The sequence below is a fragment of the Protopterus annectens genome, chromosome 2.part2 (genome assembly GCF_019279795.1).
Source record: "Protopterus annectens isolate FY-2018-M chromosome 2.part2, PAN1.0, whole genome shotgun sequence".
NCBI lineage: Eukaryota > Metazoa > Chordata > Ceratodontiformes > Protopteridae > Protopterus > Protopterus annectens.
In genome coordinates this window covers 407,326,239-407,351,383 of record NC_056730.1, presented here as the reverse complement: position 1 = coordinate 407,351,383, position 25,145 = coordinate 407,326,239, and the positions used below count along the sequence as shown (strand labels likewise).

The 25,145-nt window shown below is 36.5% G+C and overlaps 1 protein-coding gene across 1 annotated transcript in view; it reads left to right on the top strand.

Moving 5' to 3' along the window:
- Positions 1-25,145, top strand: part of LOC122795944 (baculoviral IAP repeat-containing protein 1e-like) — a 521,014-nt gene that overhangs the window by 43,352 nt on the left and 452,517 nt on the right. The window contains exon 2 of the mRNA XM_044064427.1: positions 15,424-15,523. Within this exon, the coding sequence (XP_043920362.1) occupies positions 15,424-15,523 (100 nt within the window). The remainder of the gene's footprint in view (positions 1-15,423; positions 15,524-25,145) is intronic.

The following is a 25,145-nucleotide window of genomic DNA, read 5'->3' as shown; positions in this document are numbered from 1 at the left end:
GAAGAAAGTAAATCAAATTCTGTTAAGACAGGAAGTAAGAGCTTAGAGAGCAAAGGTAAATTTCTAATAGTCCACACATAAAATGGGCAATAAATAAACTTTAATTTAAAGTAAATAAAAGAATGGTAAAATTTGTGTTGAATTTAAAAAGGGGAGATATATTTAATGATCTCATGGTACTCATCATCTTTCCTTAAACAAATTATTGACAAATGCAGTTGTAGTAGGGGTGGGATAAAGGCAGTTATTCTGCTTCAACTGCGCGGGAAGTAACACAGGTTCAGAATACTACAAATAATGTAGTTTGACCTTACTCACTGATAAGGTAATGCAAATCAGTTAGGAAAGATAAACACTGAATACACAATATGGAGCCCTACCAGAAAGGTCATACCAGACAACTCTAATAGATTTATTTAACTGTCTCATAAAATTAGGTAGTAGTTTAAGGGGCTGTTTATTTTGCAAGGCAACTGACATAGTTTTCCAGAGATGACTGCAATGAGAATTAGCTAACCTTGGAGCAAGTCCTAGTCTGGTGTCCTTGGTTAAAAAAGTGAATAGCCTCAGTATACGGGAGCTAACAACCAACTGGATTCCCAGAGAAGAGGGAGGAGTTACAAGTGGTATACCACATGGTAATTTTCTAGGATGAAAAGTTGTCTTTGTTGTCCATACAAGAGATATTGTAGAGACTTCATGAGGAACTGAGTCTGTCTACAGATGACAAAAAGCTTTGCAAAAGGCTCAGTAGGGAATTTGAGATGATCATGATGATATGGGGCATTGCAAAGTTAGTTGACTGTTTAAATGTATATCATTATAGATTTTAATACAAAAAAATAAAGAAGTAAAGGATAATTCTGATGAATTATTCAGACTCAAGGAAAATGGCATAAAGGGTGATATACTAATAATAATGAAATGAAAAGGACCTTGGTGTAATTATAGCAGATGACCCAAAGGTGAGTTGCAGTTAGTGAAAAGACAGTAAGAAAAACTGGGGATTCTGAGATACATAGATTGAGTTACTGCTTGTACAAAATATAAAGATTTTCTTATTCCAGTTTGTGAAATCACATCTTCAGTACTCTGTACATCTTTCAAGACCCCACAGTAGAGACTGTTCAAAGTATTAGTAAAAATGCGGTGCACTATTCACACTAAAGGATGAGCAAAAACACTAAATATGTGTATCCAGATAGAAGACAGAACATAGTAGAATCACTTAAGTACCCAAATGAATTCAACAAACTGCAAGATGGTAGTGATGTCTGAAGGAGACTTATACAAGAAAATGGCAGTACACTGTGAAGATTGAGGCAACTGACTAGTGATGTGAGGCAGCTTTTTTTTTTTTTTTTCGCAGAGATTTATGTGAATGCTGAGAATGGCCTTTCTGAGGAAGCTGTGATATTAAAAAAATGTTCTCAAATATAGAAAACATCTATGTATATAGTGTAAATAGTATTGATTGATTGTTTTATTTTTGTTTGTATTACCCTCAATGTATATCATCTACTTACTGTGAAGAGGTCTTACCTCTACCTGTTATACTATGTATGATGTTTTAGACCAATGGAAAAAAAAAATAATTATTGAAAAAAAAAATGTTTGATTTCAAAAATATGTGAGAAAGAATTGAAACAGTTAAAGTGGGCTGCAGTAAGGAGTACAACTTTGTTACCAAAACATTGTAGTATATGCCCTAGGCAGGACAATAATGGACAGATTAGTTGAGCCAAGATGCCTTTATATGCTGACCATCTCTGCATTCCTATGAGCCAGCTCCATACTCCTCAACCTTGTAGTGTAAGAAATCTGGTTAAAGGCAAAAGCAAGGGGGGGCCCAAAGTTAGGGGCAGATGGTGCTGCGGTAGCGTTGTCGCCTCACAGTAAGACGTTGTACTGTTCGGTTCTCAGCTAGAGCGTCTTCTGTGTGGAGACATGCGTGAATGGGTGTACCTTCGTTGAAGGTTGTGCATCAGGGCTGGCAACTCGGCATGTAAAAATCTACTGCCAATCATTAGCAGACCGGAGTTCCGCTGTGGCGACCCCTAACCAGGAAAAGCCGAAAGACACAACAACAACAACATCTTGTAAACTTAGAAAGTTGCTGGAATGATAGTTTTTTCATTAGCATGTATCCTGAATGATATGTAGTCTGAAACTCCAAATGTCTGCCATTGTTTAGTTACCCTAATCCTCAGTGATTTGCCAGAAACCATAAATGTTAGGAACACACCAAAATGATCAGGCAATAATTTTGATATTCTGAGAAAATCTGGACAGTTGAGAGCTATGGTCAACTCCATGACAAAAGCAAATGAAACCCTTTACTGTGGTTAAGCAGCGGCGTTTTAAGCAATGGGCCTGTGGGCTAAAACAGCTTATTTGGGGAAATGGAAATTATACTGGCTCATCCATTTTAAGCCTCAGCATGCATAGACCATGACAGACATTATGAGTATGTATGTGACATCACATAGTGTAGGTGTATAAGGATCAGCCCTGCATACAGTGCACTTTATAATCCTAACTCTTTTTGTAGAGAGGAAAGGCTAGACAAACATAAAAATCTGCATCAGCTGATATATTATCCATCGACCAAGTTGTAGAATCCAATGTTTAATGTGTAGAAACACACAGTAAAAAAGTCACTACAAGAGTGGTACATTTTATTTTATTGGTGGAGTTTTACCACTCCCAACACCATTCTTTGTTTGATATGATATCCAATTATGGAAGTTTTGCAGCTCTCACTCATACAACTTGGGTAAGTTGATGTTACCCAAAGGTATCAAAGATATCCCCCAGGGTATGTAATACCCTTACAGGGAAAGTGTAATATTATACAAGGTAATGGGGGGGAATGAATGAGTTCATTGGGGACCAGAGAGTTCGAGAAGATGGTTTGATGAGAAGGCCAAAACATATATATATCTGTAAGACACCTGGAAAACAAGGAACGGGAAACAAAAGACAGGAAAAAAAAGTAGGAAGATCACATTAATGGTGTGTCAGTATCGTGTATCTTGAAATTTCAGAATTTCCCATACCCAAACCATTGTAAATGTGTCTGTATGTGTTGGGGTGGTCAGAAACTTTAACATGTTGGAAAATAGCAAATGCAGCAGTAGCAACGCAGCACTCACATATGCACATAGACTAGAATATTATGTAGACTTCAAAAGGAATTTTCATTGCTGCTCTTAATGGCAACATGTGTCTGTGACATCTGAAGTAGTTTCTTTCTATCATCCTGGTAATGGCATTGCTTGGTGCCCAGTGAAATCAGTCTGTGAAGAAGAAATAACATGACTGGAAGACTGAAGCATCTGTGTACTGCAATAGTTGCCAATACTACCAACTCAATGTGCTTCTTGCCAGCACAGAACTGACTCAGAGCAGGGTCTTTCAATGACTCAGGCATACTTGAGAGAAATGGTAAGCTAGAAAGTAAGTGATATAGTAAAGCAATGCATAGCAAACAGTTTTTCAATCTTGTCGGTATTTTTCACTTTCCTTGTTGTTCCTATTAGCCTTCTTTGGTTTCAGTTCATCAAGGTAAAAGCAAACATCTAAAAAACATCAAATGTGACTCAAAATGGATGTTTATTGAAGATATCCTACAAAAAAATACTTTCATAAATGGGTACATCCACTGGGCACACAGTCCCTGTTAGATTAGTGACTTCCATTTTAAAGTAGTTATTAGACATTAGACAGGCTGAAGAGTAAAATAAATTGTGTTTCATTTATGCATGAAAGACAGTTAAGCAGAAAGAAAAACAATCTTGCTGATCAAGCACGAGAGACATTTTATTAGAAAGGAAAGATAAGCATAAATAATAGAGAAATACAGACTGTTCTTTTCTCAAGGGGAAGATACAATCTTGCCACCTACAGAAAGAATATTCCTTAATGGAATGTGAAATAAAGCACATAGAAGACCAGGCCTGGAAACTGAGGGAACCAAGGCTAAGAGGGCATGTAAAGCATCACAAGGTTTTGATATTTATTTTTTTTATTGACATTTGTTTACCGAGAAAGTCCACTGGTCATAGACCCATCTTCAGTGGAGGCCCGGGGAGAAAAACTCCATATACAATTTGACAATTTGAACAATGTACACAGTTTAACAAGAAACAAGGAAGTAGTAGGTTACACTACATTAGTATATATAAATTACTACAGTAATTCACAAAGATTATACCAGAGCAAAGATGCATAGTAGTAAAGGACATATAGGATGAAATGACATCAATGAAACATAGAATATGCAGCATTCATTGGGTTACACATACATTGGTTTAAATTATGTGCTCATACATTGTACACATACATTACATATACTGTCTACATACACTGATTACATACATAATAGTTTAAGGAGGCTTGATGTTTGTAGTACAGGAACAAGAGGGGTTCCTGAGGTAATGTTTTTTTAATGCTGATTTAAAGGTTTTAGTGCAGTTGATTTGTGTTAGAAAGGGGGGTAAGGAGTTCCATAGTTTAGCAATGCTATGAGAATAAATACTTTGTCTTGCTCTTTTATTGGGTTTGGTAACATTTAGTAGCTGTTTGCTGGAGGATGTAAGATTTTGTGTTGGAGTGTAAGTATGAAGGATGGAGCAGAGAGCTGGGCAGCTATCAGGTTTATAGACTAATTTGTGGGCTAGAGCCAATTGGGTATAGCAGAGGTAGTGGGAGAATTCGAGCCAAGTCATTTCTGAGATTGCTTGGCAGCGATGAGTGCATTTAGGCTTGCTTGAAGCAAATTTGGCTATTTTGTAATAGCAGGACTGGAGTTTGTTACTGAGAGGTGAGTGAAGGTTGGTAAAAATATTATTAAAATATACTTCAGTTACAGTTAGGAAAGTCAGTTAAGGTTAGTTAGTTCGGCCTGCCATTACTGACACTCGAGCTTGAGTATAGATGTCCGGTCAAATAAAGACTGTTTCCATTTACATTATTCAGGACAATCAGAAGATATGTGCAGAAATGTAGAATATATTTAGTAGCACTGTTATTATCAGCACTGTTAATGAAGACAGTATTTGAATATTGTGAACATCTAATAAAGTCTTATTGAATGAACCACAGTGTTTGGAGAATTCATTCTTAAAAGTACACAAGACATGGCCCATAAAGGAGAGACTGGCACCTGTTCAGCATGAGTTTGGATAATTAACAGATAAATACTTTCGTTCTCAGTCTCATTACAGTGTTTCCAACTAATTACAGTACAGTACAGTCTTATCAATTCTTGTAATGGCACCCGAACAGGCCTGCTGTCTGGAAAGAATATATAATTCTTGCAACCCAGCAAGCAGCTACTCTGGACAATCAAAAAATCAGAGACAGTTGTAGTGTGTAACCCTTTCAAATCCAGTTTCCAGTGCAGCATATATTTTCTTAAGTTCACAGTGACTGTTTTTTCCAAGTCAATATAGCAGAAGTACTACGGACATTTCAACAGCACTCCGGAGGTTTTCCAGCTGAGAGGCTCCAGTAAAGGTAATCAGTGGTGCTACAGACCACCCTTTCAGTAGAAGTATCGTTCATTTCAAGACCTGGTCGCACTACGTGTGTTCTACAAAAATCTACAAAATAGCAGTGTTTCGTTCAACTACAGCAGTCTACACAGCAATTATTTCAAACAGCATTATTAGCAAAAAGAAACAGCTGCAGAAAGACTTTTCAGTAAAACAGCACTACTTCATGCAGAAAACGGACAGAGGGCACATATACTCAATGCAGCTGTTAACCAAAGTGCACAGTACCAGTGTTTGTTTCAGAAAGGCCTCAAACAACTTCAGCAGACCAGTATTAAATCAAAGCATTGTTCCTTCAGAACATAAAAGACATTATCCAGTTAACAGCTATCTGGACGAACTTTCAAGTTTCCACTGTGATGTCACACAGCCAAGAAGCAAAAAAAGGCTAATAAGCTACAGACAATGGCTCACATCCTTCCAAGACTATAAAGTTATGTAAGACTTTTTATGCATTTTTTTAGTTAACAGCTCAAAAAAGTTTAAATTTATCAGTAAAAGTTATTTCCATACCTGTTATATAAACATGTCAAGATACTGCTACAGTTAAAACATCAGTAAATCCTTGGTTTAAGTTTAAAAATGTTCTCTTAAAGTTAAAGGTTATTAGTTCAACAATATTAAATATTTCTAAATGCAAAAGTGTAAAATCACAGAAGCAAGCTAATGAGTCAGCTTCTGTCAGTACAGGTTTTTATTTAATTAATCCTTGTGTAAATGCTTCAGCACATACAATTCAATATACAGAAGTGTGTTGCAGTATTAAACATACAAATGTCAACTCAGTCAATGTACATAATATGCAGGCAAAGTCTCAAGTTCACATTACTTCATCTAGTTTCTTATTTTCAGAATCAAGTGCAATGTTTGCACTGAAGATTATAGCAGTGGCGCACGGCGACTGTGGTCCCACTTCATAAGGACGGTGCCTCCACAGACCCTGGAAATTACCGCCCCATTAGCTTGACAAGCCTTATCTGCAAAGCCATGGAGAGGATCATAATGGAACTCATAAATAAAGACATAGGGAACTTGCAGACTTTGGATCCAACCCAGTTTGGCTTTGTCAAAGGCAGATCCTGCCTCTTAAACTTGGTTGACTTTTTGAGACAGTCACCAAGGCCATTGATGAGGGAAAGGCAGTCCATACAGCCTACCTCGACCTGGCAAAGGCCTTCGACACAATACCCCACTCAGGTATCATCGAAAACTCATCAGCTTGAATGTAAACCCATACATCACAAGATGGGTTGCAAACTGGCTAAGCGACAGAACCCACAGGGTCAGAGTTGCTGGAGCCATGTCAGACTCAAAGCCTGTCACAAGTGGTGTCCCACAGGGCTCAGTCCTGGGTCCACTCTTGTTCGGCATCTACTTTTCTGAAGTACAAGCAAACACAGGAGGGTTATGGCTGACAAAGTTTGCAGATGACTGCAAACTGGGCGCCATAGTCGAAAACACATCTGACACAGATATCCTCCAGAAGGGCCTCACAGAAACGGATAACTGGTGCCAGAGCCATGGCCTGAAGTTAACGCCAAAAATGCATAGTCATACTGGAAAAAAAACAAGGTTACCCCTAGCTACCATATAGGTGACAATCCACTGAGCACAGAAAAGTCATCAGGGATCTGGGGACCCAAGTTGACAGTAGTCTTCGCTTGACACTCATGTTGCTAAAGTAGTTAGGAAAACCTTCTATATCGCCCACCTGATCATGAAGGATTCACATCTAGATCAAGGGAGGTCATCGTCCCCCCTACTCATCACTCATTAGACCTATGATTGAGTACAATGCCCGTTCGAATGTATCTGACCAGACACCTGATGCAGCTTGAAAGGCCCCAAAAGTTCCTCACCAAAAGGATAAGGGTCTCAAAAATATGTCTTATGCTGCCCGACTGAAAGAACTCCAGCTTTATTCAGTCTCATACCGCTTGCTCAGAGGTGACCTGTGCCTGACATATAAGGCCATGTCAAACCCAGATTTGATGAATATGCTTCACCTCAAAAATCTAGATCCTCAGAACCACAAGGGCGGAGACTTAAACCTTGACACGGTTATAAATAGAGCGTGCTGGAGGGACAGATTCATCACCCAGAGACTCCCTATGCTGTGGAACAAAATCCCGTACATGTGAGGGCAGAGCCTCGCTGGCCTTGTTCAAGAGGAATCTTGACCAATGGATGGGAGATACCCATATACCCAGGGATTACTTCAGTGTCACTGCTTGACAGAGGCACAGAAAAATGATAGGCATAGTTTTTATTCAAACTAAAGGGGTGGCGAAAGCCACATAACTATGGGCTAGGCTTATAAATGCCCTTGGGCAGATAGCCTAGTATGAACCTATGAACCTATGAACCTATGAAGGGAGATAAGAGAAATCAGAGTGCTGATTTTAATAAAGTAAATTCCAGTATAACTGAAAAACACACTTCAGTGCTAAGTAAAATAATGCATTCCATAGCTATATGTAAAGATTAGAGCATTAATATGTAATTGTTTAAGGTTAAAATAAATAATATTTTGTTGTTTCTGGACGAATCAACATCAGTTACACATAAATCTTTATTAAAAGACACAAATGCAGTTTTGTCAGAATTTAAAAGGTCAAAGATTATAGCAGCTAATAGTTCAAAGCATAACAGCTCTGTACTAGGTATAAACATGTCATATGCTGTTTTAGACTTCAGTAACAAGATTTGTGCAAATGTACAGATTTTTAAAAGTTGGTTATGACAGAAACATGCAGATTTGTGGGTTAAAGATAAAATAAATTCCAGTTCAGCTGACACAACTGAAGTGCTCAGAAAGACATATTGGGTATGGCCAGTTAGGAAAAAAGGGTAACCATATATCTCTATGTCTAGTAAGGTATATCAGAACTAACAGTCAAATTAATTCACAGAATAAAGGGTTTACAGTTACATATTTGGCAAATGAATTTTTTGCATTATTGTTTTGTTTAACAGTCATTAGTTATGAGCTTTGTATTAAAGTGTTGCAATGCATAAATATAAACAGAGACAAAAATAATGTTTGCTAGTTTACAGAATGTAAAATTTAAACACAATTGGCTATACCCTTGCACCATCCCCAATTCCTCAGTCACCTGATTACTAACCTGACTCATCTCTCAGATACCCACACTCTTCTTCACTCTCCCTATTGTGAACTCACCCTTAATCACAGCACAGTGTGCCTCTCCCTGCCTTACATGGTGTGTAAAAATTGTGTAAGTGCAGATTATCGTTACCTCTCTGATCTGTTGAATACCTGCCAAGCACAATAGTCTTCCACAAAATGTTGCTATACATTGCCTATGTTACTGTGTCACTTCCTGACTCCTATATTATTCTACTCTATATTGTTAAATGCTGTTATTACTCTTGTATATTGTTAAATGCTGTTATTAACTCTCTAAATAATCTCTTAATTATGTACATTTTTTTGGAGCTTTTCTCCCCGGGCCTCCACTGAAAATGGGCTCATTTCAGCCCAGTGGACTTTCCTGGTTAACAAAAGCAAATAAATAAATAATAAATAAATTATGCTACATTGTAAAGGTGACAACACAGTTAAGAATTCAGATCCTATGTATAAAAGAGTACATTATGTAATCAGTTTGACTGTATACGTTTCATACGGAAATGGCAGTCTGCCAAGCACATCAGCTCAGATTACAGCCAACCTAGCAAGCTAAATTAAATACAGTACTACCCATTTAATGCATTTACAGTTTTACTATTTATCCCAAAAAATTATAGACAGTAATAATAAATTCTTGCAGCATTCAGCACTACTGAAAAGTTAAATTAAGTCAGCTAAAGAAAAGGTTATGGTAAGACAGTGGGTGGATTTTCACTCACAAAACAGTATGTTAAAATCTGAGGGTCATGAGACAAAATGTAAAAAGTTAAACAGTTAAAATGGATTTTATCTAGGTGCAGAAATACACAGTGTTACTTTACTACCTCTGGCAATATTTGGGGTTATCAAAAAGTACTAGAGAATCATCAGATAACCTATGTAGAAGATTCCATAACAATGAGAAATGTACTAATTGGTTCTCTGACAGAGTAGCTGATGCTTGGAACAGACTACCAAATTACATTAAAGCAAGTACTAGTTTAGATATTTTTAAGAACAGCCTGGACATTTATTATGGGAACAAGTGTTTTGGCATATTGGCAAGCTAGAAGGGCTTTAATGCCTATGCTTGAAACATTTGTATGTATGTATGTATGTATGTATGCATTTAGTTTAATTTGAGATTATCAGTTTTCTTCCAGATGTGCAAGAGTTTATTAGCAGCAAATGTTTATTTCATGCAGAAAAATGTAAATAACGTCAGGGCAATAAGCAATGCTATCCATTTATCAGTTTATAATTGTTAAAGCTGCAAATGTTTCTTTCATGCAAAAAAATGTAAATAAGGTGAAGACAATAAGCAATACTATCAGTTTATAATTTTTAAAGATGCACATGTTATTTTAAGGGCCTAATACTAGATACAATCAAGAACTTTAGTCACCCAACCTTGTGCAAGAGCTAAAAAAGAGATTTAAAGGCCTAACTGTAAAAAGGACACTTCAAAATTAACGTAGGCCTTCCTTTATCTCATCAGTGACTGGAACAATGCAAAGTAAAATTTGACAAGAGCTGTGGTGCAAAAGTTGACTGTATATGTCTTTCAGTTATTTCTTCAATTTTATTTAAAGTTAAAATGTATGAGTTAAAACAAGTATGTGTGTTTCAGACAGTTGTATAGCAATACTAATTTTAGTTTGTTTTTTATCAATATTCAGGCAATACTGACAAAAAATAGATTTCAGTTAATTTCTTATCTGTGTTCATATAATACGGTCAAAATGTTTTCATGTTTTCAGACAATTTTACAGTAGTTCTAGTTGTCAGTCTATGTTCAAACAATCAAAATGTCCTCATGTTTTCAGACAATTGTACAATAGTACTTTCAGTTTATATGTGTTCAGACAATGTTTTCATGTTTTCAGACAATTGTACAGCAGTACTAGTTTTCAGTCTATCTATGCTCAGACAATCAAATGTTCTCATGTTTTCAGACAATTGTACAATAGTACTAGTTTTCAGTTTATATATGTTCAGACAATGTTCTCATGTTTTCAGACAATTGTACAATAGTGCTAGTTTTAGTTTATCTATGTTCAAATAATACTGATAGAAAAAACAGAGATTTTCAGTTAATTTTCTTTTTTTCAAAAACATTTTTTTCATTATAAACATATGCAAATGTACATATAACAAATACAATAAAACAATAACAAAACTATTTACAATATTTACAGTCATCCATGATAAACAATCATTTTATCCATGAGAAATTATCAGTATTTGTTCAAAAGGTTTTCCAATTTTGCCATGCTATTTTTTATGAGTAATGTTATGAGTTCTATAACAAATGGTTTGCAGTTATTTTTTACAAACAACTTTTGCTAAATTAATAAAATCTTTAAACATTAAGTCTTGTTTACTTTTCCAGTTCAAAGTAAAAACTTTTTTGGCAATTGCAAGAATTGACCAGAATAACTGAATCTGAGATTTAGGTATTACATTAGGTATAGGAACATTGAATAGGATTAGTGAGTTTGAGATATGACAGTTATCAGACCATAAAACATTTACAAAATATCTGAAGTCTTTCCAATATTGAACAACATTTCTACATTCAATGAACATGTGAACCCAGTTGGCCTCTAGTACTTCATCACATTTCCAACATTTACTTTCACTGTTTTTCAGTATAAGATTTATTTTATGTGGAGTATAGAAAGTCCAGTTCATCAATTTCCATGTATAGCATACATAGAATTCAAGAACAATTTTTTTAATTCATCAGATATTTGTTCTCCATTAATCTTTACATAGTAATTCCAAAAGTCTGAGTCAAACTTTAGAGTGTCTTCTCTTAGTATATTATAGATAGGTGAGATACTTAATTTTTGATTATCTGTCTTTTCAAGACGCCTAATAAAAAGCTGAATCAAACTAGGTATAGATTTAGTCTGTAGGTTGATTTATACTCTCATTTTGTTTTCTATAAACTGCCGTAATGAGTGTATAAACAACCAACTGTCTTGACTATTATCAAAAATACATAAAAGAGAGTTTAGTGGCTTAATACTCAATAAACTGATGCCAGAATACCAAGTTATTTTCCTTTAACTTTGCATCGCATTGATGTTGAAAGAATCTAGGCAATCAGGGGAGTATGTTATAGGGAATATAAGAAATAGAAATTGTTTAATGTTGTAATTACAATCAATTATATTTTTAAAGTTATTAAATATTTGATTAATGCCATAAGAAAAATGATCAAACTTCTTATTAAATAAACAAAATTCACGTAAAAGCCAATGAACTCTACTTAATTCCATATTGTTCCTTAAATTGATTTTCTACAGTTCTGACATCTGTTATATGAATCTCATGTATTGTTTTCCAGCTAGATATATAGGTAGGTGGGTGTAATCCAATGTAATATTACATTAATTATCACTGATCTGGAATAAAGATCTAAGCTATGTAATGCTATCCCATTACTGCTCCACACTCTAATGTGCCATTTATATGCAATCCTAGGTTTTAAGGGGAACCCTAAAATTTTAAGTAGCATGGAATCTAATTTTTTTAAATAAGTTTTTGGGATTCAGTTAATTTTCCATCTGTGTTCATGAAACAATGTCAAAATGTTCTAATGTTTCAGACAAATTGTCAACAGTACTAGCTTTCAGTCTATGTTCAGAAAATAATAGTTTGGTTTTCAGAATATAACATGTACCAGTTTCAGTTATGCTTTTATCTGTGTTTAGTTAACACTGACAGAAGATATTCTTTAGTTTAGTTAGTTTCCAGAATATACACAGCTATTTTTAAATGTTCAGTATATGCTAATGTAAATTTCAGTCAAGTTTCAGAATATGACATTCATATTCAGTTATGTGTTCAGTATAGTACATTTAGTAAAATCTCAAAATACTTCATATTATTCAGACATTAGTTAAAGAGTAAAGTAACAGAATTACATTATTTAGTCATTAGTTAAGGGTAAAGTGACAGACTTATTTGTAACAGGCTTATTACATTATTCAGTCATTAGTAAAGGGTAAAGTAACAGAATTATTTTTACAGGCTTATTAAAATAAGTTATTTAAATAATAGGTAGTAATAGTTATTCATTATACTCAAGAAATAACATGCATGCTTAATTTGTTAATTAATTTACAAATTACAGTACACTTTACATATTTATTGTGCATTAGTCAGAAAGTTAAAAAGGCACTAACATAAAATGCAAAGGTATAGACCTAAAGTACAGAAAGCATAAGTTTAGTAAACTATTAGAATAAGTTATCCAAATAATAGGTATTAATAGTTATTCAATGCACTCAAGGCATAACAGGGCAGGCTTAATTTTTTAAATTAGTTTACAGGTTACAGTGCATGTTTACAAATTACAGTGCACTTTACATAATTATTTGTATATTAGTCAGAAATGAAAAGGACACTAACAGACAATGCAAAGGTATAGACTTAAAATACAGAAAGTATAGGTTTTAGTAAACTATTATAGCTTATAAATATTCATAAAAGTTAAAAAGGTAAGTAGCATTATAGAGCAAATTTAAATAAAAAAATATAGACACAAGTTAACACAGAATATGGTGATTATGTTTCAAGACCACTTATAAAGTTATCTTTTTAGTGCAAATTTCAATTAGTCTTTAGAAAATAGCCATCATGCTTGATAGGCTATGCAATAAAAATAAACAGTATAATGTTTAAATATGTAAATCTATAAACATTAGGAAAAGGTTTCATTTGCTGTAAGAGAGACATCATAGTATACTAAGGCACCAGTTCATAAGGTAAAAACATAGGTAATAAACAGTGTAACTTTACCATTACAGCATACAGAAATACAAAAGAAAAATAGGCAGGATTAACAGTTCATACTCAGTGTAACTTAAATAAAGATTCCCAAATACAGGTTAATCAGCTTTAAAAGCCACAGAATTAAAAGGCATTCATTTTCAGAATAATGTACAGGTTTTAAATATATCACTCATACATCAAAATTTAGACTTAAAGACTCTAAAGACTATAAATCTAGGTAATATAAAAATCAAATCATAAAGTTAAGAGGCTTCAATCCAAACAAGCCCTAAATACTCAAGTGGCACCTAGTGGTCAAAATTAAAATTGCAGGTTTGCCAAATACATTTTTTTTATTTTCAGATTATGAGTCAGGTAGCATAAAGGTGTATACAGTAGTTAGCAATACAAATGTAAGGTAACTACAGAAGTAGGTCCCTTTAGACTTTCATCAGGGACCTCGGGGGCAACTGTTAGATTAGGGACTTACATTTTAAAGAGTTATTAGACATTAGACAGGCTAAAGGGTAAAATAAATTGTGTTTCATTTATGCATAAAAGACAGTTAAACAGAAAGAAAAATAACCTTGCTGGTCAAGCATGAGAGACAGTTTATTAGAAAGGAAAAATAAGGATAAAGTGTGCAGAAAATTGAGAAATACAGAATGTTCTTTTCTCAAAGGAAAGATACAATATTGTCAGCTACAGAATGTTCCTTAATGGAATGTTAAATAAAGCACATACGAGACCAAGCCTGAAAACTGAGGGAACCAAGGCTAAGAGGGTATGTAAAGCATCACAGGATTTTGGCATTATTAAAATATACTTCAGATACAGTTAGGAAAGTCAGTTAAGGTTAGTAAGTTCATTTGGCCTGACATTACAGACTCTCGAGCTTGAGTAAGGAAGTCATGTCAAGTAAAGGATGTTTCCATTTACATTTTTCAGGACAATCAGAAGATATGTGCAGAAAATTAGAATATATTTAGCAGCACTGTTATTATCAGCACAGTTAATGAAGACAGTATTTGGATATTATGAACATCTAATAAAGTCTTATTGAATGAACCACAGTGTTTGGAGAATTGAATCTGAAAAGTACACAAGACTTGGCCCATAAAGGAGAGACTGACACCTGTTCAGCATGCGTTTGGGTAATTAACAGCTAAAGACTTTCATTCTGAGTTTCATTACAGTGTTTCTAGCTAATTATGGTACAGTACAGTTTTATCAGTTCTTACAGTCCTCTTTTTGAAGTGACCCAGCCTCAAGATCTAGTTATGTGTCTTTTTGCATAATATAGTAGGCAAATGGAGTCTGTAGGAATCAAACTTAGGACTGTTACAGGAAGGTGGAAAGAGTCTTAAGTCTCTGCACCAAGCTGTTCTGTGTTTAAATGTGTTGGATATAGTGCTACATCCATAATACTAAAGGCCAATTTGTTGTTGCCTAAGTGTAAATATTGCTTATATAATATAAATATGGTCTGTAATTCTGCATTAGATGCAGTCATTGTACTGAAAGCTAGCACACCTGTTTAATGAGAACTGGTATAAGCAATCAGATATAGCCCAGATTACATTTATGTACTTCATACCCATATAAATTACTGAGTATACAATGAATATTAGCCCTGCATGTACTGCAATTATTGCATTCTAAAATAACTGCTTATAAGACATTGCATTACTTGTCATGTACTTTATTCAACTAAAATTAATGGTTGAACCTTTGAAATGCACTAAAACTGTTAATTTGGAATATTTGTAATGCAGTAACCCTGTTATATACACTGGATGCATTACAAAACACTGATAGTGCCTTTTGGCCCTAGAAGTGGTTGAAAGGGTTCCTCAGTGCAAACAACCTTCCTGATTATCAAACTAAAATTAAAAAGGAATTATAGCTGCACACTCTGTAACTATTTCTTTTTGATGTGCTTTGCAGGAAATAAAGATAAAGTCCAGTGTTTCAGCTGCAATGGAAGTTTAGCCAACTGGGAAGTAGATGATGACCCATGGAAAGAACACGCCAAGTGGTTTCCAGAGTAAGAGTTAATATTATTTGGTTCATATTTATTATTGCTTTGTAGCAAACTGTAGTATATAAACATGTAGTTTAATTGAAACAACTTGCAGAAGCTTGACAATTTAAGTAATTGTTTGTCTTTTCAATTAATCATTTATTTTTTTTGATTCTGTAACTCCTTTTGTATCTTTGTTAATGCCATTTGGAAGTCTTGCTCTCTAAAAACAAGGAATATACAGATATGTCCTCAGACTGTCTTTCACTTGCATAATTCCTGTTCACAAAGTGGTTTTAATAAAAGCAGCCCTCTCTGAAAAAATGAAATAAATCTCGGTACTTACGTATTATCGCAAGCACATTTGAAGTCTGTCTTCACAGGCCACTTTCAGCATGACCAGAACATTTTATCGTCCCAAAACATTGACAGCTGTATAATAAAACACTTCAATACAAATATTAAAAGCAGAATGTTTAAAAGGTGTATTTTTAAATGCTTCTTTAACAGATGTCTGTCGACATTTCCATGGGGCACACAGGCCAAAGGGTCATGGTGTACGCATTAAAGGTCCCATTTTTCTAGTATTTCTTTGACTTTGTATCTTTGGCATGTAAAGTGCTGAGGAATTAAAGCAGTGTGCCACTTTTGAACTTCATGACGCTGTGTCCTGCAAGTAAAATTATGCATGATAACATTGCCAGTAGTTTGCATAAGCAGAAGCTTAAGTCATCAAGATCTGGCATGTGAATCGTGCGGACCACTTTAAATAGGTTATCTACCTATAGTTATAAAAATGACGGTTGTAGTAACATCGATTTCTTGTCTTGCTCCTGAATTGCATCTGTTTATATAATTTATGAAACTACTTCATTATGCTTTGAAATAAAGAGAAAAAGGTCTCATAGTGAGGTTTGTATTTGATAATGTCCCTGTTATCAGTCTGAGACTTGAAACATATGACAGGTGGTGCTTACTTTTGTTTTAAAACTGCAGAGAACAACTAATTTCTGGCATATATGTGTCAAGTTGCTTTCCAAACCTTGGCGACCTTATATATCACACATTCCGGCAGGAAAACGGCTTGTAGATGAGCTGTTTCTCTTGTTCAGAATATGGTTGCGATAATACGTACGTACCTAAATCTTTTTAAACAAGAAATAATCTTAGCATTTGAAATGGTACAAATGTGTTCCCATTTACTTCCTAGGATTTGGTGGCATTTTACCATTTCTTTCTTATACCTGAAGAGGTGGTGATGCAAATGACATAGTTATTTTTCATTTCTTTATATTTTTTGTCATTCAAAAACACTAATCCATTCCCTAGCCAGTCCCATTGATTTTTCTATGCCCAGGTATCCATGGCAACGTGTGCTTCACAATTACTCTTAAGGTGATGGAAATCATTCTCTGTATTTTTTTTTACTAGGGAAGTTTGCTTAAGGAGCAAATAGAACTTGAACATCACTGCAATGCTTTCATCTCCCTGAGATTATTGACCCTTCAGCAGTACATGTATGTAAAGATACAGAAATTACTCATATATTTTTTCTATAAACCTTGCAGACATCTTATAAATATAACCACAATTTATGAACCAGCCAAGAAAATTATAAACTCTGACTTGCTGCTACTTAATATATTCAGAACTTGTAATTGTGTGGGAGTATCTCTGCAGTCAAGTACTAAAACAGACATTGAAGAAGTGATTTTGTAGATGTGCAAACTATTCCTTGAATAACTGGAGGCATTGTTCACAAAATACCACCTAAATCATTAAATGATGTATAAATAATGATGTGTAAATAACCTGCTTATATCTTTATCAGTCTATCTAGCTATGTAGCTATATTAAGCTGTGCATGACAGTTTAGTTCAATGTATTTAGGCTATGGGCTGCTAATGAGCTTTGTTCTACACTATTAGGTTTGAGTCCCTTAATTTCTATTTGTCTTTCGTGTGAGTAACTCACTCAGACTGAATGGTATACCAGCAAAGTGGCTCAGAGGGATGAAGCCCTGATAACCCAGGTGACTTGAGTTGAATTAGCAGCTTGGGTTTCTGAGGCTGAGGCACAGACAGGAGAAGGATTGTCATGCCCATCCTGAATACACTAGGTTTGATCCCTGGTGGAGGCCGGGGGTGTGCAAGGGTTTTGTCTTAAAGGAGACTAGGTGGAGGACATTAGCTGACTTGCTAACAAGGTGGGAAGATATGCCACACATCCCCACTGCGCACCTGCTCCTGGACATTAACAGGTGTGTATGGGAGTAGGGATATTAGTAGATAAAACACTTCATGCAGCAGTAAGAAGCAGACCTAGGGTGTTTTAAGCTGCTCACTAGCCTTATCCCTTATTGAAGTTAGTTCAAGGTAGGACAGAAAGGATAGTTAGACTTAGCAATGAAGGAGATGTAGTGGGGTCCATTGACAGTTAGCTGCAGGAGACAAAAAGCCTTCATTGAGTTGGATAACCTAGTTGACAAAATAAATATGTAATTTCTTGAGCCAGGGAGTAGCCTGAGTCTTCTATCACTGCAGCCTATGATCTATGTTTACTTTAATTATTGCACATCTAATACTTGCAGCAGTGCAAGTAACAAAGTTCTCTATGTTATCGACTACATCATACTACCTTCTTAACTAACTTCATACAATATATTGTCTGTTGCGGTTTTGTTGATCACTTACCTCTACTATTGACTAAAGCAGTGCAGCTACTCCTGTGATCTAACTTGTAGCCTTCATCCCTGGACCATTGTACATTGTATACACTTACAATTTGTAGCAATATGTATGTTGGAGCTGTCCATGGTTCTTACAATGCCATGTTTTTTATTTACCTAATTATGTGAATATTGCCTTGGATTTCTGTCTGTCAAACAATAAGTAGCTGACACTGCTTTTGTAAAATATTTATATTCAACAGTGAGGGGTAGTGAATGCATTTTGCATACTACTTTTTACCTAATTTTGGGTAGGTCTTGGAGTTAATAATACATAAGAAAATGGCTGAGACAACAAATGCTTTCACAATGCTCTTTTTGTACATTAATAACTCTAAGATTTAAATGAAGTGACATATGTTTAGGTCAGCCAGAAGGAGTTACTCACTAATACTACCAGTTCCAGATCAAGTCAATGATGAAATGACTAGGAAACTGTATACAGAAGGCAAGAGGATACAGAGAGAGATACATTCTGCAGATAAAACTCCTTTATTCATATTGTAATATGTTAAATTCCCATATTGGGAAGGCCTTTCTGCATGGTACTAGTAGGCCAGGGTCCCAGTCTAATGTTTTTGACTACCCATCCTATGGAAACATGGCCTTAATCACTGTGGCCTCAAATGAAGACCTAGAACTACAAGCCAGATCCAGCTAGTAATGCTTTGTCATGAAATTTGCAGAGGACCAGGTGGTTGAAAGGCAGATCTCTTACAGATTAGGGTCTTTAAAAACAATGTACTCTTAGAATGTGCATTGGGAATTCCTTGTAATGACTTTTTGCACTTACTGAAATAATAAGTAACATTTTAATGTTTGTCAGAATGCTGAGCATATAACTGTGTCATTGTTCATGTCCTTCTAGGCACCACACCACCAAGCTATAAATTCAGTATAATACACTGCCTTGTTCTGCTTAATAATATATGCAACCATAAGTGTGTGTGAGTGTGTGTGCTCTCATGCATGCTCTGGGGCACCCCCCCCACTTAAATATACTAACTCCAAGGTCGCACTACATACACAAACACATGAAACACCACCACACAAGCTACATTCCCCTTGCACACGCACATCACAGTAACAAAACACACTACAGCCCCTACCCAAAACCCTTAAAACATAAAAACTTACCTGAATCCTTGAACACAGCGCAACACGCGAACCACTAGTTCAACATCTCCAAAATGCAAGATTTTGAATTTCATGCTTTTGGGTTTTCGATGTTGTAGGATTTCCACTGTATGGACTCAAGATTCTGAAATTCGATATTATAGAATTTCGAGCATGTAAAGTGAATCCATATATATATATATATATATATATATATATATACATATATATATATATATATAATATATATATATATATATATATATAATATATATATATATATATATATATATATATATATATATATATATATATATATATATATATGTGTATATAATATATATATATCTGTATAATATATATATATATATATATATATATATATGTATATAATATATATACGTATATAATATATATAAGTCAAGATAAAATGTATAAATCCACAAATGAGTGTAGAGGAGGCAGGCCACTTCTTAAAACCACCAAGCATGTTTTTTTATTTAATAAACAATAATATATATATATATTATTGTTTATTAAATAAAAAACGTGCTTGGTGGTTTTAAGAAGTGGTCTGCCCCCTCTACACTCATTTTTGTGGATTTATTCGTTGAATTGGTTTTGAATTCTTTCAAGATAAAAGGTATGGCACTTGAAGAATGGTACTGTAGAAAATGAGCAAACATCCAACAAATGACTAGTAGTCACCACAGCTGTAAACATAAACTTATTTATTACAAACATACTTGTACTTGAATAAAACGGTATAAACAATTATAATGAATGAGCGCTTTTGGGTGGTTTCCACCCTTCTTCAGATTCTACATTACAAAGCAACCTACAGTCCTTTAAACTTATCCTAACCAATCAAATATAAAATCACATTTAGTCTGCCAATAGATTTTCAGTAATTCAACAGCTATTTTAAATATGGTGCAGTCTTTTCCAATCAAAATTCATTGCAAAGCAGTGTTGGTCAAATAGCAAATGAATGAAGTCCCATCTCAAAGGTGTGATAGGTACACCCATAGTGCCTATAATTATACCATGGCAAAACACATTATGGCATAAAAATGCTTCATTCCTGTTGCAGGGAAAAGATCACCTCTGGGATTCATGAAGCTGAATTCACCATGCAGGAGCAGTGTATGGAATATGACCGCCAAGCGATCCAGGAACATGCCTCTTTGATGTGCATGAGCCTGCCTATACTGTTCCTGCACAGAAAGCCCTGCAGTATGCTAAGCAGCTCATTTACTGGTGAAAACCATGCAAATGAGCTGAATTAGCGATTCAGGAAGTAGGCAGGTCTCCATGCAGGAACAGTGTAGGGTGCAGAAATGTATTTAGTTACTAGCTGAATACATTTCTGCAAAACAGAAAATGGAGGCATGCCAGCCTCAAAGAAAGCATGTAGTCCCTTAATTAGGTGTGCCAGTGGCCAAATACATGGCCATTGGCATGAAAAATAGTTTACTTTTGTAAAATAAAAGTTTTTTTGGGCTGATCTCGGCCATTTAAGCATAGGGCAGCAGCTCGCAAATGAGATTGTGCCAAAAATACCAAAAAATGGGAAAAAAATCAAGTTTGAGAGAAATCTGCATTTTGCCATAATAGTCAATAGCATGCAGAATGAAAACAATACCAGGGAATAGTGGTTGCTAAGAGGAAAGGCTCAGTGTAAATGTGGTAACTCAAGAGTAAGGCACTGGGGTATGCAAATGAGGGAATTAATACTGAATCACAAATTTCTTCTAAGTGTCAGACTGCATCTAACTGTGTAGGTGCTCCAACACCATGGTGTAGACAGGAGGAGCAGCTAACATGAAAAGGGTGTGTGTCATAAATGCTGTAAGCACATTGGAGCTCAGTGGTCCGTGTTTGCCCTTAGCTAAGCACAGCTAAGGCAGGGGATGTGTCTGAGGCTGTATATCCCTATTCCATGAAAAGCAGACACAGTAAAATGGATTGCCAAACATCACACCACCTATACCTGACCATGTATAGGCAGTGTATTGCATGCATCCGACATAGTCAGCCCTTAAGCACTATCCTCACAACAGCTGCAGGCACAAGGTAAGCCACTCTCTGTAACAAAATAAACTAATGGAGTGGAATTTTCTGATAGCATATCTATAGTATTGATCAAGCATGTAAGGGAATTGGGTGGCTAACTGGGATAGCAGCAGACAACTGACAGCTTTGTGGGACAGCAGGATGTTTATCCCCAATACTGCCCTACCCACACCATGCAGTACCACCCTAGTTGACAAATACCACTGCAGTATATGCGGTGAGCCAAATAACTGGGGGGGGGGGTCTTAAGTTACATGCATGGGTGTCAAAGTGAGGGTCCCATACCCACCAACAACCCCACACAGCAGATTAGCTGCAGAAAACCATACAGAAATGCCTGGCAAAGGCTCCCACATGGTGACATCCATGAAATCCCCAACCACAGACTTTTACACAGTGATATCACAGCAGGTCTGGCAGTGGCAGTATGTCTTTGAAAGGTAAGAAGTCTGAAACTACAAATATCTATGCCAGAACCATCTGACCTGTGGTTGATACTGTTATGCCTGTAGTCTGAAAGATAGAGCACACCACTATGCTACATGGTACCAAAATGTTAAGCAAATATCAGCACCGTCTGTGCAGATGTGTATTGTGTATGGTCGTGTCACCCCCCCACCCCCATAGTACCATAGAAATGCAGTAACATGTTCCTAGACTTAAGCAGCATCCAGCTGTCACCTAGAGTGATGGTGCAATAGTAACAGAAAGTAGTTGTCAGTAACACACACAGTCAACTTACTGGTGCCATCCCAGGGGTGTCTCCTGCCAGCAGCCTGGGAAAATGTGATCATCAGAATGCACTGCCCTGCTACAGATGGCCTGCATCTGTCACACCTGGCCTATAGGCCTCTGGCAAATGCCTATGCCTCACCCACATGCCCTTTAGGAAGTGTCATGGGGTCCATAACACCAACCTAACACAGTCCACAAAATTCAAAGAAAGGCCATGCTGACAACTGCTAGGAGCAAACCTGCCAGCCTCAGGGAGCCAGAAATCTGGACAAAGCCATGAATAATGGGGTGATGAAGGTCCAAGGAGAAGGACACCTGTAAAATACTGATCTAATAATGTTACAAAGTTGATGGAATGATTTGTAGTAGCATGGAATGTCTGATGGGTATGTAGTCCGAAACTGCAATGTCAGCTGTCAGTAATATCTGACTTCAACCCTGAGTGACTTGCAGAACACTTTTGCTGGAAAACCACACTTGTTTGGGTAACCAACAAGATATATGAGTCATGGATGTGGACATTCTGTGATACTCTGTACAGTCGATAGGCAGGGTTAGGAGCTTAAACATGGGAATGCACTCACTGCAGGCAGGCCTAACCCTGGAAGATGGTGACATGTCTGCACCCACAGAACCCTAGGCCACAGCCATAGGGAGTAACACATCCTTCCCTGATCACTCATCCTATGCAACATCCTGACCCCAACATGTGGCCATCCAAGCAAAATGAGGTGGGCCATACATATATATATGACAAACACACACCTCCAGGCTGGTCAAACAGTCTGACACACACACGACCCTCCAAGTGCAGTCATCCATTGAGGAGAACCCCATGGAAAGTACTGGTAGCTATAGGCAAAATATCTGCCCAGAACACACTCCCCCACATATCCTATCCCCTACAAATCTATCTGGAGTCTGCCTGTCACCCTGATCCTGTCTGACTTATATTACCCAACTGTGGACTGGGAATCAGACCAGGCCAGAACATAAATACACAGAGATTCCACCATTGTAATATATCACTAAGGTGCTGGACCATTTATACAGCACCAGCAGTCAATTGCTTGTAGGCACACCCCTCAGCAGGCTGGATTGTGCAATAATGCATAGTATTTGGCCCATAAACCTGGTGTGTGCATCATCTATCCTGTATTCCTCTGGTAAATCACTGTGATGATCTGAGGAGGTATGTCACAAGGTGCTGAAACAATACATGACAGTGTCAAATGGAATATATGACAGATGCAAATCATACAGTATATACCTTCTTATACCATACAGTATAAGAAGGAATCAGTACTGCAAACTAAACAAGGATATACATTTTGAGCCTCAAGAGCAGGGTCAGTCCACCCAGGCATTCTACTTGTATGTTTTATGAGAGTGAAGCTACTACATTAGCAGTATTTCTTAGTAGTTCTCAGCTTGCTAATAAAACTGACTGTTGTAGCCTTGTGCCCCCCCCCCCCACTAGTACAGTAATCCTAACTGTCCGATAGACAGTATACATTTAATTCACATCCCTGTGACTAAATTAACCAACAAGCAGCCCTCTCAGTGCTTTCTGCCTTAGTTTGTATCACTTGGAGGCCCACCTGTTTATTTGCATCTCTATACATTCCCCTTCATTGCTAATGTATCTCCCTACTCTAATCTGTGCACAAACTGGTTACTAATCAGCAAGTCAATATGAAGACACACTCCCAACCTTAATAAACTTTGCTGTCTCTTCTCTCCTTCACTTTACAGGTAGTTTGAATTATTACTTACCCCCTCTGAGGCCTTCACTGATTTCCACTGATTGCCTCTCTGGTTTCTTTGCATTCCACCTGGTTTACACCCCTTGTGCTATCTCCCCCTCCCAATACAAAGTCTATATTAGAATCCTGCTGAGCATGGAGCCATCTTTAAATTTCTAGTCTCCCACCAGGACATAAGTGCTTCTCAGCAATTACATTCTGCTTGCTGATAAGCCATTAGACCTCAGGAATTTGTTTTAAAAGTGTTCAGATTTGTAAAGTAATACTTTTTCTTTTGTCTTGGTTGGTTCCGCAGCAATTACATTCTGCTTGCCGGTAAGCCATTAGACCTCAGGAATTTGTTTTAAAAGTGTTCAGATTTGTAAAGTAATACTTACTTTTTCTTTTGTCTTGGTTGGCTCTGCCCCGCTCCGTTAAGCCCTCGCTAACGCCGCTCTCTCTCCCTCCTTGCCCTGCCCCTATTCCCTCCGCCCCACTACCTCTACATTTATAGTAATCACAGCCACACCCACAGCTCACCCTCACATCACCTCCACCAATCACAGCTCCTCAAGTCATATCACATTATACCACACCAACTTGCTCCACACAAAATGCTCCCAATCACTCTCATTCCCACTAGGAATTTTTTACATCACCCACACTACAATACTTTCTTACACTCCTCACCAAACTCCAACATCTGTATAACCATTTTAACTCCAGGCTCACCATAAGTGGGGATATCCACCCCAACCCAGGCCCAAATCCATCCTGTCCAACTCAAACTGCTCCAACACAAATGTTAGAACATAACATCCCCACTTTCTTCATCCCTGGGCAAATCAACAACAGCAGCAAAACCAACCATCTTTTAATGCTAAATACTAATATTAGAAGTATCAAAAATAAAATACCTGAACTCCAGGCCACAATAGCACACTACTCCCCAGACATAGTTGCTTTAACAGAAACCTGGCTAAATAAAAACATAGCTAACTCAGAAGTTCTCCCTACCCGCTACAATATCATTAGACAAGACAGATCACTTCGTAAAGGGGTGGAACTGCCTTACTGTACAAGTCAAACTTAACTGTCCACAATTACCAAACTCCTACCCCTCCCCAATAATTGGGACATACTTATCTCACAACTTCAACTTCACCCTAAAAAGGTAATCACCACAATTGTGATCTATATTCCACCTGGTAATACACCTGCTAGCCTTGAAGACTTCTTATCCTGG